This window comes from Schistocerca gregaria, chromosome 1 (assembly GCF_023897955.1).
Source record: "Schistocerca gregaria isolate iqSchGreg1 chromosome 1, iqSchGreg1.2, whole genome shotgun sequence".
NCBI lineage: Eukaryota > Metazoa > Arthropoda > Insecta > Orthoptera > Acrididae > Schistocerca > Schistocerca gregaria.
In genome coordinates, this window is record NC_064920.1 from 242193371 (window position 1) to 242212784 (window position 19414).

The 19414-nt window shown below is 38.4% G+C and overlaps 1 protein-coding gene across 1 annotated transcript in view; it reads right to left on the minus strand.

The window, feature by feature from the left end:
* LOC126338987 (atrial natriuretic peptide-converting enzyme) overlaps positions 1-19414 on the minus strand; it is a 236390-nt gene that overhangs the window by 9977 nt on the left and 206999 nt on the right. The window contains exons 7-11 of the mRNA XM_050001594.1: positions 7979-8185; positions 7633-7846; positions 6438-6583; positions 5548-5719; positions 3619-3872 (exon numbers count right to left, since the gene is read on the minus strand). Coding sequence (XP_049857551.1) covers positions 3619-3872; positions 5548-5719; positions 6438-6583; positions 7633-7846; positions 7979-8185 — 993 coding nt within the window. The remainder of the gene's footprint in view (positions 1-3618; positions 3873-5547; positions 5720-6437; positions 6584-7632; positions 7847-7978; positions 8186-19414) is intronic.

Consider the following 19414-nt stretch of genomic DNA (forward strand, 5'->3'; position numbering starts at 1 on the left):
TAAAAATCGTAGAGGGAGACCAAGAGATGAATACACTAAGCAGATTCAGAAGGATGTAGGTTGCAGTAGTTACTGGGAGATGAAGAAGCTTGCACAGGACAGAGTAGCATGGGGAGCTGCTTCAGACCAGTCTCAGGATTGAAGACCACAACAACAACAACAACAGCAACAGTTTTATGATCGTGTTTTCTGAGAAAATAGAAAGCAAAACTTTTGTCACAAAGACAAAACTCATGAATATGTACTGAAATAGTGAGCGCAGAAACCATCTGAAAAATAAGGATAAATACTGAACATGAGGAATCAGTTGAATGGAATATTTTGCTGTTAAATCATTCTTAAGTGTAGAAAGTTTCATAATTTTATTTTTCTCGTTTGTTACATGTTGATTGAAAATAAGACTTAAGTGAGTAGGTGGGCAATGGACCATGTAGTTTACACAATTGTAAAGAAAAGTGGAGAATACTGTTCTTTTTCTGTCTTCCCATGGAACAGTGTTAAGATCTATGGCATCCATAAATGTAAACAGGTTCCAGTCAAGAGACTGGATATCTTCAAGGGAGGGAGGAATGTTGTGGCAGAACCTAGTCTGACATAACGAACTAACCAGTGTTGATATAGCAGAATGATGTTAAGGGGGGAAGCACCTGTCAGCTCAAAGGCCAGGCACTATGGAGCAAGAGGGCATATTCAGAATACAAGAACGTTTATTCAGTATGCTGATGCTGGAGACTATGCCAGGCACTCTGAAAGTTGAAGTTGGGGCACCTTACAGCTGTAGTAGGGCATTTGTAAGAGCTGTGTGGACAAGGAAACAGAATAAATGAAGTTATCATTGCATAATGTTACAGATGGGTGCTCCAGCCTGTTATAATTTCTTGGCTAAAGTGCTGCTGCCATGAGAGAAAACACTATTCTGCATGAGCTACTTCTGTGTTGCTCATTGGGAGATTTCTTGCTGCTAGCAACCATATTTCTGATTTGCCGCAAGTTCGAGTCTGGGCAATCTAGTTACTCAGCTGCACTGTCACTGTTTTCCTGCCTGGGCAGGCTTACATTATTGCTGACCACTGCTCAGGGCAAGCACACATAATTGTCTTCAGTCATGCCAGGTGCTGCAGTTTAAGCACCATCTATCCCAATTATCCCAATGTATTGAAAGCTGTGGTCAGGATGCGGCCAAGGAGCGAGGAGCCACCTCTGTCATGTCACAGAGGACAACAGCCTTCTCTCCCTCTATGATTCTATCCCTGTACCAGTCAATAATAAAAGGCTTTATTAACCAGGGATGTTTTAGTCATGATTCCCTACACATCTCCAGTCACCACCACCTCAACAACCCATGTCCAGGTGAGGAAAAGGCAGTCCATCCTGACTTACCAGCGGCTGATTCTCCCCCCCCCCCCCTCCTTCCACCCACCCACCATAGAGGTCATGTCTTGACCCCTACCTAGGTATTATTAAGCGAATATAGATTTTTAGATAGTTTATAGTTACAATCATTGTATTAAACTTTCATCTTTCCTTTTTTTTTCTAGTATTTACCCCATCTAGTTTGGGATCTGCTTCACAGGAAATAGCCAATTTTATTTCATTGTTTAACTCTGTAGCTCTTGTAAGCAGTGTAAACTTTGTTTCATGTGTTATTGCATTTTAATTGTATCAGTATGTATTCTCTGAGGTAGAATTTGTGGAGCAGCCCTACATTTGCCTAAATGATCATGAGAAACCACTGAAAAACCACACACATTTTGACCAGTGTACTAGCCCATGTGCATTCGATACAGGACTGCCTCAACTCCCTGAGTCGCAAACTGGCGTGTTCCAAGCTACACTACATGAGCAGGTGGGTAGGTCATAGTATCAAACTAGTGTAATGTCATACTTTTTTATCAAAATTTAAGTCCAGAACTCTGTACCCTTCTGATTTTCATTATCTCCCTCACTCCACCCCACACATATACACTTTTACAGCTATGCTTCTCATGTTTGGAAGTACTAAGTGGCCTATTCCTATATCTCCGACATCAGTGAATTCCCAATGCTTATTGCATTTTCTTGTTAGCATCTACTGAAAAAATCTTTTAGTTTTGAAGTGCTCAAAATTCAGCCTCACACCCTGCAACTGACTGTACACTGAGCATTTTAAGGCAATTTAGTTTATTGTAAATGAATTCTACATTGATGACAATATGATGGAACTAAAAGCTGGCACTATAGTCTTTAGATAAGCCCTATTTATGAAGAACAAAAACAGCAATAATCATGACTAAGATACAGGACAAATTACGATTACAGCTGATTTCAGTATTTGGTTTAGTTTAAAAGATAATTTGTTATCACTGCATTTGTGTATTTCAACATGTCTTATGTACTGCACTTTCACATTCCCTTCTCTTTGGGTTATATGTTGCTTTTATCTGTCTGTTTCCACAGCTGTATTTATTTATTTTTGCCTCTATCAATCTAGTTTGATATTAGAATCCTCTGTTACAGTATTCCTATCTATATGTCTCATTGGAAAGTACCTTTTGGATGAGTTCCTAGGAGTTGTCAATGTTGGATTGATTTACCAAGGTTTGTGAAATGACACACAGAGTAAAACCAAATGCAAGAGTTGTACATGGAATTTTCATATGTATTGAACTATTGTTGTTGCCTGTTTAACATTGTAGTTATCAGTGCCCTTACAAAAACTACATGAGAAAATAAATGTAAGGTGTAAGCACATCATTAATGGAAGTGTGCAACCAGCAACTAACAGTAAAGGCAAAACTAAATCCTCTGAAGGCTTAACCATTTGCTCATATAAAGTTTTGTCAGAAAAAAAACTGCAGTGGTTTGATATAACAAAAAGGTGCCCTTTTATTTCTTTAATAAGGTTGCATCTTCAGTGCTACCAAAACACCTAGAATGAAATTCTACAGTGTAAACCATACTCCATCACTCTGGTGCATGTGGTAGATTTCACTGCTAAAATGGCATCATCATACTTTTGAAAGGTATGACGGTATCAGACCTGATGTAATACTACTAGCACATCTTGACACCACTATTATTTTCAGTAGGGCTGAAGTTGGCAGATGGAATTCAAAGATAGGATTATTTGTGGTTAAAAAATTTGTGATTCCATTCTTCTTTAGAATGTTTCCTACTGATTTTAATATTTTTTCTGTCTGTGCAATACTTACATCCATTTTATCTATTCCTATTCATATTAAGTAGCAAAAAAGTCTTCAGACAACACTCACTCTATGTGTGTGAACACACTGCTTAACTTCTTTCACTACTCTCCACTCTCTTGAAATAGGATTTTAAGATATTGTTGTGTACTATTGATTTTCCTGATTGGTTACTGTTTCACGTATTGCACAAACAGTTACAATCAACCATTTGTGCTTATTTTATGAATCATATTTTCACAGCTGCCAACTGCTCTCTGTTTCACAAGTTTACATGTTTACTGCTTTCTATTATTTACTGATATAATTTCACTTCATTTAAAATATTTGCTTGACTAGTGTTTCAAAGAATACTTTTTAATAATGATGATTACATCTTTATTAGCTATCATATGTTGCTGTCTTTGACAGAAAACAAAGCAAAAATATCACTTACGGTTCTTTGCCCATCCAAGAGTGTTGCAGTACGTTGTATTAGCATAGGGTAGCAAAGTACTGCCTTCATTAGGCAGACATATTGGCTTAACAAAGTCTGACATATTTATTGCTTCTGCAAGTTTCACCATAGCTACTGAGCTCCCTTCCACTGGAGACTTCATCATGCCCACTATTGGTTGCTCCTGTTGCCAAGGTGTAGATGCAGACAGACGAATGCTTCCTAGCCGTACAGTCCACTGTGCCTTTGCCTGCCTGTGAAACAATTTTCTCAGCATGAGATGAAAAATGCAATAAATAAAAGTAATATGTAAGAACAGAGAAAATTCATTTCAGCTACTATCTCGATAACAACAATTCAGGCATAGTTAGCTTCACCAATACACTGTTGGGGGGAAAAAAATGGTACACGTGGAAAGATGACATCAATTTTGATCCAATAATGGTGTGTACTAACAGGGGGTAGTGGATCTACTGATAATGGTTTCAACATTGTCTGCCAATAGATAGTGTAGTGGCATAGCTACCAGAGTGTCATTTGTGTCTACCCTTTAATAGGGGATGCTCACAGCCAGAAGGCTCAGTGTGATGCAAATTTGTGAAGCCAGCAGGCAATCATGCCAAGGAGATGCATCATACTTCCTGCACTGAACAGAGTGACATTCTGAGTGGTGACTTTCAGAGAAACGCCACACAAGTTGGATGTGCTGCTTCAGTTGTGCAATTATGCTGGTATCAGAGATCACGTGAACGTCCTCACACATGGAGACAAGGTTCTGAATATCCACACATGTCAGACACCCGTCGGGACCATCATATAATAAGGGCATCAGTGGAAGTTCTTACAGTTACTACAGTACAGATAAGAGAGCTTATGAGCCCAGTCTTGTCAACAAGAAGTGTTGTGAAATGTTTAACAGTGGAACTATGGACATGCACATACCTAGCCTGTCTTTCACTCACAACCCGGCATTAATGTGCACACTTTGACCAGTGCTGTCAGAAGATCACTTGGAAGAGATGGAATGGCTTGTTGTGGTCTTCACCAATGACAGTAGATTCTGATGCACACGTGTGATGGCCATTGGCAGGTACGACTTAGACTTGGTGAAAGCTGTCTTTTAGAGTGCATTCGTCCAAGACATGGTGATCCCATCCCAGGCCTTATTGGTCTGTAGTGTGATAAGCTACAACTTTTGTTCACCTTTCGTGTTTTTGGAAGGAACACTGACCAGTGCTCAGTACATGCAGGATGTTATTCGACCCACCATTCCTTCTTGAGGCAAGAAGATGATGTGTTGTTCCAGTAGAATAATGCTCTCTCTCTCTCTCTCAAACACACACACACACACACACACACACACACAGAGAGAGAGAGAGAGAGAGAGAGAGAGAGAGAGAGAGAGAGAGAGAGAGAGAGAGAGAGAGAGAGAGAGAGAGCATGAAACAGTGTTCTCTACAAGATGTACAGCAGTTTCCCTTGGTAGTAAGGTCTCCAATTGAGCCCATGTGGGGTATGATGGGGTGAAAAGTGACTTGTCAACCAACAACTTATACAGAACTACGTGAACAGGTCAAGCAGGCGTGGCATAATGTATCACAGGACAATATTCACCATCTGTATGATTTACTGAATGCCAGAGTCAGCAGCTGCATTGCCGCCCATGGAGCTACATCATGTACTAATACAGATGTTTCAGCACGAGTCGATGCCTGGTACCTCAGATTGCCTGTGCTGTTGATCTCTAAATGTAATCATTTCATTTGCAGTTGCAACAATAAATCTTGAGTGAATTAGAAACCTCCAAAAGGGTGTACAATGTTTCTTTCTGGCAGTGTGTATACCCCATGTAATCTTCTCTAGAGGTTTAATATTACTACCAGTAAAATTTATTTCTCAACTGTGCAATACATTATCTGGGTGACATACCCCTGGAAACAGGATGTAGTTGTCAGCACCCACAGTGGAGACACAAGTGTCCCATCACAGACATGGACTCCATCCTTAAGAAGTGCAGCATGCCAAGGCCAGTCACCGTGAGCTGCTGTCTTACTGAGACCATCAATGCCATAAGTTCCTCTTGCTGGTTGGGTCCCACAGTCTAGAAGGAAAAAGAAGTTTCATGGTACTAGTAATCTTTTACAAGTCGTTATCATAACACTAAGATTAAATTGTTAACAATTACCTTGATCTGATGCAGCTCATGCAATGATGATAACACTATGGGGGCAAATCTGTCCTGGGTGGGTGTTACAGTAAAGTAAATACAACAGAAATGTCTTTGAAACAGGAATATATCATAGCTGTTTTTAAAAGTATATTTTCTTGAGTAAACTGACTCGTATGTGTGCGTTTAGATACTCGGCAGGAATGCACTTTGTGAATCAGAAAAATATAACAATTTTGCACTAAATTTTGAGAATGATTGTTGCAACAATCTCTAAGAGAGAAGGCTCTAAGATTTGGGAAAATAACTGAAGATGTACATTTTAATTAATCATTATAGACTAAAATACACTAATCAAATGAAGTATTGTAATATTATATTATTGCTGACATGAGTTATGTAGTAATCAAAACAATAGTTTTAAGAGTCCCTGTGAGTAGAGTGACTTGTCCATCAGCATGTCCTTAGATACTCTTAAACTGCAGTAAATTATCCAGAACACTTTATATGCAACAACTAGTTTTTCTAAACTATGTAGCTACATGTCTGATTTTTTTTTTTTTTTTTTTTTTTTTTTTTTTTTTTTTTTTTTTTTTTTTTTTTTTTTTTTTTTTTTTGATAACTTATATCTTAGCATTTATCTGTTACTTACCAAGGTCACCACATCCAATATACAGAACTTCTCTTTTTGGGCATGGCGCTGGTACAAAAGTTATGTCTGCAGATGCAGGGTCCTGCATGTAAACATATCTTTCACTGTGTTCTTTATCTTCCTCTATTCTCACAGTGTTCACTGTTCTACATAAATTGAAAGTTGTGTTAGACAATGGATATTGCTACAGTACAGAGTACTCATCATGTTCCACAAAAACTATTTTAACCTACACTTTACATTTTTAGGAAGTAAGATACAAGTGTTCATTTTATAACACAGTTAATTTGAAACTTCCTGGCACATCAAAACTCTGTGCAGAACTAGAACTTGAACTTGTGACCTTTGCCTTTGCAGTTAATTTATTCTGTGGTATTATTATTGTGTCATAAGATTTATACCATTACATTAATTACAGAAATAATAAAAGAACTGTTACATTCCATTTATCAGTGAGGTTTAAAAATACAAAGTAGAAACATGTAAGTTTTCTGAAGGGAATTAGGATAGTGTCTGCAATTTCTTAGCCCAAGTTTTTCAGCTTGTATGACAATAACTTTTATTTATCAGGGAGGCTTGACTTTGTTGATTTTCTGATGCATAAAAATGTCTGTTGCTTCTTCTTTTGGGATTTCTTATTTGTAATGCATTTGTGTGTCATTTGACTAGGGGCTACATCTGAGTATGCTTTCCTCTGACATTTTTACTGCCATTCTTCACTTGCTCAGTCCTCATTTTCTCTGTAGCTTCAAGGAAGTTCATAGAAACTGCATTCTTTTTTTGTGATGTCGGTGGTTCTGTTGCAGAAAGTTATGAACAAGTAACAAGGAAATTTTATTTTAATCACGGAAGCAGTATGTCTGTATCTAAAGCCCCTGCAAAGTTTTCTGCTTTGGGAAATGTTGCAACTACAAACACTGAATGAAACATGGAAAACATCAAGTACTACAGAACAAATCTTGGTAAAGTGTTGATCACAATTTTTCAGACTCATAGCAAAATGTATGCTGAATTTCCATGCCAACAGGATGCCCTGATGGAATGGGTTATCAGTGAACAACAACCTTTGATGTTACATATGTGACATTTCAGGAAAGTATCAACTGTTTGTGCAGAATTTTAGATTGGATTCTTGCAGAATTCTATTAGTACACTACATAGGCTACAGTTTTCCACAGAGAAAGTCAATACTTACTGATATGACAGTCGGTGACACATTGAAGATGCAATATTATTTAGGGTGGCTTGTCTGTTTGGCTCTGGGACTGTAGTATTTAAATTTTCTGTGCACAGCTTTCCAGTTTGCCCTTTTTCTTTGAGTAGGAGATAACCTTCTGAGAAATAGTGTGACAAGTGTGTTGTGGAGGCAAGAGTTGTTTCAACTACAGACAAGCTAGGTGCAACTGTTACTGAAATGAAAAACACGACTAAGGTAAATTACTAGTCTAAGCCACACAGTGCAGTTTGGACTACATGAACTGCACAACACAATAAAGTAATTTCTGAACATTTATGCATAGAATTTATTTCTAAATACTTACAACAATGACGTTCATCACTCCCATTTGGGCAATCTTTTTTACCGTCACAAACTTTATCAGCGGAAATACAAGCTTTTCCAATGCCACAGTGTATTAGACCTTTTGAGCAATAGCTACAGTCTGTTTCATCTGACATATCTGTACAGTCAACAACACCATCACATATTCTGGATGATAATCCCAGAGAATGTAGATCCTGGACACAACCTTCAGAATGGAAAAAAGAAGCAGCTTATTATTGTCATAATTATATGAATATAAGTGATTTGTCAGTACTATACTAGCTGTATTATCTTGTTTTAGTAGCTTATTTATTATTGTTTTTTCCTTTCATCTCCCTTCATGTGCATGAAGGTAGGGCTGTTTTAAAGATTTTCATTGTTAAAAAAACTCCTTCACCCTCTTAAACATGGTGTGAACTGAAAAAACTCAATGACAGCTCCAAGTGCAAACAACAGATCCAGATAATGGTATGCACTTTATTGGTCCTTTATCATAATTTTTTGTTCATAGCACAATAAGATAGTGGGACAAACCATTTGAGAGATTGATATGATGGGTACAGGTTTTTTAAACGATATGATGAGTACAACATTTTGCAGTTAAATAACACAAACCGTTTTTGAATTACATTACAAATCAAAATGTCTGTTATTATTCTTTTCTTTATTTATTTGTTTTCATCTTCGAGAGTTTTGCATGTTGTTGATGTTAAAAATTTGTACAAATTGAATGATATATATCAATATACTCAATAATAAAAATAATAGTTAAATCACAGAGTTGCACACAATGACTATAAGTAAAAATTTTAGATCTTCTTTTGCATAGTAAAATTTTCTTTATGGGATAGAAAGCCTTCTTCTTAAGCCACTTTTGTAGAACAATTATGAAGGTTTTTAATGAGGTAATATATTCTTCTGGTGGAAATGCATTGAACAGTTTTACTCCAAAGTATGTACAGCATTTGTGAGTCTTGCTTAGTCTTGTAAAAGGTTGGTCAATCTTTTCTTTGTGATGTGTATTGTGACAATGAAAAGATTGCCTTAATTTGTTGCTCTCTTGGTTTTCTTTCTTGTAGACTAGGTGACTAAATATAAATAATGAGGGACTGTCATGACGCAGAGTTTCTTGAAAAGTAGTCTACAAGATATGTTGTTTTGAAAACACTGTCTACACATCTGGTAGTCTTTTTCTGCCACATAAAAACTCTTTTTGTACCAGTGGAGCTGCCTCAAAGCAGAATGCATAAGTTATGTTGCTCTGGAAAACTGTGTGATAAGAACTAAGCATAATTTTTTCACTCACACATGCTTTAAGTTTATCTAACAGATATATGACTTTTGATAATTTAGTGTATATAGAATCTGTGTGGAGGTGCAAGTCGATTTGGAATGCAAGTGTACACCCAAAGTTTGAAAGAATTACAGTTGTTGTTGGTGCTGCATAAATGAAAAAATACACAGTACTCTCTTTTAGTTTTATACATCTTTCATTGTCTTATCTGTCTATTTTTTGCTGCCCCCTCCCATCTCTGTTATGTACAATGCACTTAGCTTTTCACTCTCATTATCTCATGCACAATACTTAAGCTAATCTCTGTCTTGCATGGTACCCTGTCTTCCAGCTTCAAGCTCTCAGGTTTTCAAATCATGTCCAAAGCAGTCCGCAACAATCAGTCTTTCCTTCTCATCCCATCCGGTAAGTCTCCCCTGACCTGCAGTTCTGGATGAGTTTCCCGAAATCTACCCCTTTTTCTAGACGTCTCCAGTCCTTTTCCTTCACCCATCTTCCTTCCTCTTCAAACCTTGTGCCTGAAGGAGGAGCCACTGGCTCTGAAAGCTTGCCTAATTATAACTTTCTTTTGTGTGTGTGTGTGTGTTTTCTGCAGCTGCTAGGTGAGGAGATTTTTTTATCTATCCAATTAAATTATTTTTTTAAATATTGATTGTTTTCATTGTTATAAAATACATTTTCAGTGTGACTCTGGTTTTCTGTTAATTCATTGTCTTTAAACTGGCTACTAGAAATTATTAGGTTGACTTTGCTTTGTTCCTTTAGGTCCTCTATGTCATTTCTAGTTACAATGAAAGTGGTACCCTCAGCATACAGAACAGATTTACATAACATGCTGCTATGTAGGTCATCAATATAGATTATAAACAGTAAGGGCGCCTACATGAAACCTTGAGGCGCACCTCTTGAAATGTTTAGGCATGTAGAGCTCATGCCATTAAAGTGTACCTTCTACTTCCTGTTGTCAAGATAAGATTCTGTAAGAGTGAGCTCCGTATCTTGAATGTCACACCACCACAGATTTCTATTAGAATCCAGTGAGACACAGAGTCATATGCCTTGCTCAGGTAAATTCAGGTAAATCCTTAGGGCATCAACAGATGGTTTTGCTTCAAAGATGCTGAGTATTGTGAAAAACCATTTTCAACAGCTTTTACCTGAATTCATAATGAGTGTTAAGCTGTTCCATTGCAGATGAACTATTTGCATGTTTGTTGATACAAGCAGGTTCCTATTCTTTTTGAAATGGACTGGACTGAGACTGAAATGGATGCCTCATTGGCTTGGTGAGTTACAATCATAATGTGACCCACACATTATGAATCATTTTATAATTTTTGAATGCAGTATATCGAGATTTAGTGTCAGTTCAACCTGCCAACCATTGACTTTGGTGACTTCCATTTGTGAACTGCACAATCAGCTAGTTGTTGCTAGACTGTAAAGTTGTCATTAGACTGCAGATTGTCATCTACTTCCCACTGAATCAGTGTCAGTGATGGTTGTGAGCATATTAAAAGACTGATGGCTTTAGGTATTTGTTCCGTGCATTGCTATGTTTAAAAAAGAACAGCTCAATGTAGTCATAGGGTCAAGCCGCACATGTCTGCTTTCATGCCCCGCAGCTAACTTGCTGCAAATAATAACCTGTGGCTGTGATCCTGCAGTCAAATAGTGTATGAATTGGCTAGAATTGTGAGTTAATAAAATACACATAAATACAAAGTAAAAGTTATATGAATAATTTAATAACAAGGCATCTATCCTAACATCTGTAATTGATGAAGACAACAGAGAATTTTATTGAATAATGTTTATTCAAGAAAGGATATTTCAAATAAATGGGAAGTGGTCCTACAATATTCAGTTAAAATGCAGACAGAAAATATACTTATCAAATGCAGTAAAATTACTTTGAGACCAGTACAAGAATGGTAGCAAAATCCCCAAATAAATAGTCATCAAAGACTCACGAAAATGAAATCCATTTTGTGACCACAGTGCATGAAAGATTCAACATGATTATTCAAAAATTAACACATATGACACAAAGAATAGTGACTCATACACTTGTCTATTCTCAGTTCTGTAAATTGAGTGGCAGAAGTTAAGAGTCCTACTCTGGAGCACATTCAAACCTCTTGGAATACAACTTCCTTCTGAGGTTAAACCTGTTCACCAAAGAATCAATCAACTTCACAATCAAATACCAGTTGTTACCACAGGCAGGTCTGTCTTCTTCCAGAATTTGCCTAAAAGGGTCCAGAATCACTCCCTAGAGCTCTTCACTTGAAAATTTCTGGTCTCCACTTGATTATGTAGTGTTCTACTTCTGTTTAGTTTTTCACTGACTTAAGGCCAAAAAGTGTCCACCTGTTTTGTGCACTTAAAATGATGTTTTTGCTTTCCTGGATTTAAGCTTTCAGGTTACATCCAGTGAGGCTTTTCCTAAGAAATTAATTGTGCACCATTTATTGCATTCTGAATGTGGTGGGTCAAGGTTAAGGTAAAGAAGAGAGTATACCTGTTGTTTCTACTTTTCATGCATTATGAAGTCCATACGGTAGGATGATAGCTATTGTTTGATACTATTTCTTTGGTTGTATTTAATTCCATTTCGAAGTTGTTTTCATCATGGGGATTGGACATTACGCAATGTATAACTGAATGAAAGGCAGCTGGAAAGCTTAAATCCAGGAATGCAAAAACATCATTTTACGTGCACAACATGGTTGGACACATTTTGCTCAATGGTAAAAACAGCACTCCAGCTTTGGAAAAGAGTGGAACATACAAAATTACTTATAACTGTGGAAAATTCTATATAGGCCCATCTAGCAGTGCAATATGTACCCGCATGAAAGGATATAATACAAGTTAAAAACATAGAAAAGGGGATTCTATTTTTGCAGAACACCTGCTTAAAGACGGTCATAGTTACAAGGTGAAAAATGAAGTATTACATCACATCCATAAAGGAAGGAAGATGAACTATCTAGAAATTTTGGAAATTAGTGAACACATGCCCGTCAATGCAGGCTCAGTACTGAATGACCAGACAAGGTTCCCTTACTTGCCACTTCCAGCAGCAGAAACTACTCATAATCTCATCCATGCCATATTGTAAATTACCCCTCTTGTGTACATGCCCCATTTTCCTGTATTTCAGTTACTATAATTGCTCTCATTGTGATAAAAAAAAACTTTGTATCATCACAGTTGCTTCACTCACCTGATTAGTTTCACTATTTATACCTTATCTGTTCGTAATTTAGGACCTATTAGAGACAAGATTATTTTGTTCAGCCACACCTTTGGAATATGTTACCAAAATTAATTGCTCAATTTTTTTATTCTATGTACAACTGTTGTAATTTGTCTGCAGTTCATTAGTTAATATGTCACATATTTTATCATAGTTAAATAATCTTGCATCACATTTACACTGAAATAATCCCTCTTGTTTTATTTCTAGTTCCAACATAAATATTCTTGCTCTCTGGAAATGGAGATACTCTGTAGATGCATTAGTTTAAAATTTTGATCTAACAACTTTCACTGCACCATGTACTTATCTTTGTAACTGAAGATGGTGTAACAGCTGAAAACTGGTTTGTGTAACAAGTAATAAATACTGTAGAATATTACACCAGTGTTATGTGTGTTTCATTCATAATGTATAAAGTATTCTACCAAGAACAGATGGAACAGTCAATCAATACAGTACAACATTTCTGTAAAGCTAGGGACTGGATAAGCATCTGTGACAGTTCGGCATTCACTTACATATGATCATGGCAAAACCTAATTTCTTTATTCCATTTAACAATTTCTTAGGCACGATAACCATATTCATGCTCCAGGGACTGTCACTAAGTTCTGTGATCCCATCTTGTGGTTGCTGTTCAATGAACACCTCCACTAATGGCTGTAAAAATGGATCGCTAAGGGGTACAGTTTCCTTTAAATTGATGTACCATCCCATGTAGGCAAATGGTAGTAATTTATCAGAGTTGCTGGTTAACACCCAACTGTGCAAAAAAAAGTCATTAAACTTCAACCATACTTCCTCCACAGCTGTGTGATCACTGCCGTTCAAGTGACCCACTTTCTTGTGTAACACTGCTGTGTCGTCGTTTGCTTATTTATTATACCTAAACTCAATCTAATGAAGTCTTCTTCCCCCCCCCCCCCCCAGTACTTCCAGAGTGACTATTATTATACCCTTTGACAGGCTAACTTCACCTCTGCCAAAGTTATCTATGCTAATTGGAACCATATATTCTCCATTAATAATACTTGTGCACACACTGCTTCTGCACACAAAACAATGTGAACCATCCAACTCTTCACTGCTTGAGAGTGGCTCAACCACATACAAAGTCCCACAAGGCAAATTGGTACCCACTGAAACCCACAATACTTTTCCTGTACCTGTCGGTGTTTTAGCCTGTTGATTAATCTTTAATGAACTCATCTGCAGTTTACCTGACATTGCCTTCATGACAGGTGGACATTGCGACGTTGCTTTGTTTGCAACTGTCCCCCTCCCAACTGAAACAAAGTTTTACTGAGCTCAAGTGTGCATTGCTGAAGATCAATCCCAGCATAATGTACGTCAAGGAAATCTAGCTCGAAAACCACTGAATATCCTCTGCTCATGTATGGCAAAACTTCCATACGATCAGTAAACTTAGTTTTCTCAATAGTAAAATCAAGTACCACCATACTTGATGAATCAACACTGTTATCAGCAACTCCACATAAGTTATATCATGACTGCCCACATCTCCTCCTGCTTACTACATCCACATATCCGCCCCCTTGTTAACAAGAAACCTTTGTTCCACGCTGCTCACTAACCCCACTAAGCAGCATTCCATCTGTGTACTAACTTTTGCACTGTTACAGTCTATAGGGACTTCTTTCTGACAGTTGAAGCATTCCCATTTCAGCTTAATGGCTGCTTCTGCCGACAATGTTTCCCATTTTTTTGTGTTCTGACAATCCAATGCTCGGTGGACCACACTTACCCACATGAGTAATGCTCTGGTTGCCGGCACTGTTTCCATTAAAAGCCCTTACATCCACACATGTAACATTTGACCTCCAAAGAAAATACACAGAGATCTGCCCGTTGCCTTGTGGCAAAATGTATCTCTTTCAACTGCACTGCAATTCTAAGAGCTGCTATTAAATCATTAGAAATCTCAAATTTCTGCAGATATTCCATGCAAGAAAATTTCTGACACTCTGTTTTATGCATCAAGTAATAACAACTTACTGGCCTCAACATTCTGGGTAGGCAAAAGCATCTGCACATTGACTTTGTGAATCCTGTCTGAAAAGACTCCCACTGACTCATTACATTTGAAAGAAAGTATTGAGCTTCTTGTGAAAAAACCATGTGCTGTTTCGTAATGCTGGCATGGGCCAGCAACCAAATGATGGGATGACTGGGCTTTACTGATGGTCACATGATATAACACAGACATTCTGGCTTCCCCTGTTAAACACAAATTAGTCAAACAAAGGGTTACTTCGTCTGACCAACCATTCATTGCAGTAGCAGCTGTAATATCAGTAATGAATACTGAGAAATTGTTTTGTTGTTATCTGGCTTTAAAGAAGAAGATATACTGAAGTTAAAATCTTCTGGGTTATTAGGCCACATCATATTTCCTCTAAAATAATCAATGTTTGATCCCTCTGCTGGGATCTTCCCCAGGATCTTCTGGTGTCCACTACTGTTAGAACAGATCCCCGCAGAGAGGTCGAAACATCAATTATTTTAGAGGAAATATGACACGGCCTAATTACCCAAAAGATTTTAACTTCAGTGACAATGGCCATGAGAGCCTGCAGACTTACATAAGATATCCCGAACTCTGCCTTATTTTTCCCACACACAGACTGTGATTGAAACTGAATGGCTTCTAAAGCCCCAAATCTACTAAGGAGTTCCTCATGGTCCTGTTTTTGGCGAGAGTTTTTGCCTGTTAACACCTGCACTTGCTCTGTTAGAGCATCATAAGACTCCACAATAGTAGTAGCACATGTTTCTACTGTAATTAATACCAATAAACACAAATAACCAACTAATGAAACCAAATACACATCAATTTTTTTGGTTTATCATCAACCATTTATACTCCAAACAGTTGTGAGCTATTCGACCTACACATAAACATGTGGGTGGTATGGCCTTAGTGTAAGACAACTCATGCCCTGCAAGACTGTAAAAGTGAAACCGTACTGGTGCTATATTATCGGGTCTATCATTAAGCTTAAATCATGGTAAGTCCACAGGTTCATGTGTCTTCACAAAGATAATCTCAAACATAATCTGTCTAATACTTACACAAATTAAATCTAACAGCTGAGAACAGACACAGAATCAAACATAAGCAAGGTGAAACTTCTCACATGACACCATGCAACAATGTGCTGAGCTTGTACTTCTGAACTGAAGATATGCTAAGTACCACTGCCCATAAGTAATTACCAGCATACACAATATTTACTATTCAACACCAAACTACAGTGTCTAGATGCTGAAAGTTATCCAAAAATCACTTCTCCCACCAAACTGTGGATGTTGGACACACACTACTCGACACAACATGTCGTGGTAGAAAGTGTAACGACCAGTTACTGACACCAACTGTAGTGACCCAGCCTATGCAGGGTCACTGTGCATCAGGGTGGGTGAGAGAACTGGTGCAGGAATGGGTTGATTTACACCAGGGTGTGCAGTGAAATGCTGCTGGTATTAACAGGTGTGGCTGTCCTCTAGACTGCCCAGTGAGCATGGAAGGGCAGTTAGTGACACCGACAATACCCATGACATTCAAATAACTTACCAGTTTGCTGCCAGATGACGTCGTCGACCACCGCCGATATTTCGACAGGAGCACACCCTGCCATTCTCAAGGCACAAATGCAAGGAGAAAGCAAAGTGCAAGGGAATTTAATTCCTCGGTTCACAGAGGAGAAACAAGGATGATACCACACACAGAAAAAGTGTCAACATAGAGATAACCAACATCAGAAATATCGATAGTGACTATTAATCAACAGGTGAGGTAGCACCAATTTTGTCCCTCTGTTTTTTGACGAGAGACAGAGCCGGATTCCAAGCAGCATTTAAACAAAATCCACCACCTCTCTTTACATGTTGTTTGATAGTTTGATTTCAACAGCTTCCTTAATAACACTATTGCAATAGCTGGACGTGCAAGCCAGACTCTCTGTGTTGTTTATTCCATAAGATGGCTGGTGTCAAGGCAATGTTCTGCAATAGCGGATTTGCTCGGCTGTTGTAAGCGTGTGTGACGCTTACGTTCAATACACCGGTCTTCCACAGTCCTGATTGTCTGACAAGATATGACATGCCACAACTGCAAGGAATACAACAGACACCAGTCTTACGCAAACCAAGATCATCTTTTACAAACACCAACAGGGCCTTAATCTTAGAAGGTGGTCGAAAAACACATTTCACAGCATATTTCTGCAAAATATGGCCAATCCTGTTGGAAATGCTTCCTGGGTAAGGCAAAAAGGCTGTAGACTTAGGTGCCACTTCGTTGCTATCGTCACTCACCCGTTGCACAGAAGGCTGATAAAGCAATGCACATTTGATCTGCCTCCCACTATAACCATTCTGACGTAAGGTGACTTCGAGATGTGATAGCTCAGCTGCCAAACTTTCAGGGTCTGAGATAATGTGGGCCCTGTGAACCAAGGTATGAAGTACTCCTTCACACTGAGCTCGCGGATACAAGTCAGTGTGAGTAGGCTTCCTATAAACAGAATGTCCCAACATACCATCAGTCTTCCTTCTGACCAACACATCAAGGAAAGGAAGGCATCCATTCTTTCCCACCTCCAATGTGAACTGAATATTCGGGTGGATTGAATTAAGGTGTTCCAAAAACCGGTTTAAATTCTCATTACCATGAGGCCAAACAACAAAAGTATCATCTACATATCTGAAAAAACACACAGATTTCAAGGTTGCTGACTCCAATACACATTCCTCAAAGTCCTCCATAAACAAATTGGCCACAATAGGTGACAAAGGGCTTCCCATTGCAACTGTTTGTAGTACTGACCATTGAATAAAAAGTAAGTGGAAGTCAGCACATGTTGAAACAAATTTGTTAACTTGACACCAAACTTAACCTCAATTAGCTGCAATGAATCAGAGAGAGGACCAAGCAAGCCTTTTATCAAAAAGAAGGCACAAAAATGGGACTTTACAACAACTTCAAAACACTGGCTACCAAAGTAGAGTTTGAGGACAGAAACATGACCCACATTTTTGCAGGAGAGAAGGAAATCTAGGGAAAGTGTCCACACAAAAGCCCATCAGATTGCACCTTGGAGCAGACTTTCAGCCAAGGTACCGAATAGAAGCTATTCCAAATGTGAAAGTTGTCAACATACAATGCAGGGATGACCCAAAGCCTCAACAGATGTCACTTTCTCATTAGTGGCAGTGGGGAAGAATTTGACACTCAGGACAGAACCTTATGGGGTACTGTTCTCTTGGACCTGTTGGGAGCTGAGTTAAGTACCAACTCAAACATGAATCAACTAATGTGTAAAAACTAATAAATAAAAATTGGTAGGGATCCTCAAAAGCCCCTGTCATGGAGGGTAAGTAAAATGGAATGGCATCAAGCAGTGTTGTATGCCTTATGTAGATAAAAAAAGACTGGAGCAAGATGTTGTATCATTTAGAAAAAGCCTACCAGTTTGCTATTTCCAATCAGAACAGGTTACTGATTGTGGAGCATCCCTCCAGTAAACAACAGTGATATGGGGGGAAAAATGACAAGACTTGAGAACCCAGTATCCTTTGCAGGCATCAGTCACTAGCTGTTGAGAGAAATTGGGTTTTTTTGGGCTATGGTCTGGGACAATGATATTATCTGTGAAGGGAAGACACCTTCAAACCAAATGTGGTTGAAGACCTTGATAGATGTAGCCTTTGAGTAACATTCAGATGTTGAATCATCTGATTATGAATTGAATCACAACCTGGGGCTGTATCGTGAGTTGAGGCAGGAGCCTGAAGCAGTCAGTGAAAGATGCATTATTTGATTCAATTCGACAGAGGGTGAACCATAGGACTTCTTCAACTTGCTGTCTGTGTAAAGGCATCTGGATAAGAAGAGGATGTCGATGCTGTCAGAAAGTGGGTCAAAAGGTGCTCAAGCTAGGTCTGATGCATAGGTACAAAGATCACCTGAACAAGATGCGGAATAGTTGTTGATCTTTATCAGTCCAGAAGACTGCGGAGCTTGGCCTAAGCCTGGGACAAAGAGGCATACATACCCAGGGAGAAGACATAGCATTCCCAGCATTCTTTCTTATTGTGTTTAATTAGATATTGAGCCTTGGAACAAAAGTGATAAAAAGTGGTATGGTTTGTCTGTGAAAGGTGTCACTTGAAATACTGCAGTGCTCTTGAGTGATCCTGGACAGCTATTGCAATGTCTTTGGTCTTCCTTGGCACAAGCTGACAGTGGTGGGAAGCTATAAGAGGAGGAATAGAAGTTCTGGAAGCATGGATGATCAGGCTGAACTTTGATACGCTGCTACAATCAATGGTCTACTTATGGCTGAGCAGAGGATCACTCAGCCCTAGTTCACAGCTACTGATCAAGGGGAGGGTATCACCTTAGATAGGTGACCCATATATTACATTTCTTAGGCAGAACTTGATGTGAACATCATGTCTGTTGAAAAATCTTATTTGTCTGTATCAAGTGACACATTAATATCTGGAGACAGCTGTAAATACTCACAACATTCCTGTGGAAATGGGTTGTATGAAGTTAAGTATATCTTCATACCTACATTGTAAAAAAGTGAACTATTATTTTATCTGTTATAGTTCTGCTCAATCTCCTACTGAAGGAAACTCATGAACCCACTGTTGTGCTGGTGAGTGTAATTTGGTATGGTACAACACATACAACTGCCAGTTGCCACTTTGAAGCAACCATGTAGTAGGTCGTCATGTAGTGACCAATGCAGTGAAGTTATGAGACTGGGGGAAGAATCATTAGATCAAAATCTGGAGTGGATATGAATCCCATCATTGAGGGGACACAGCTCATGACTGGT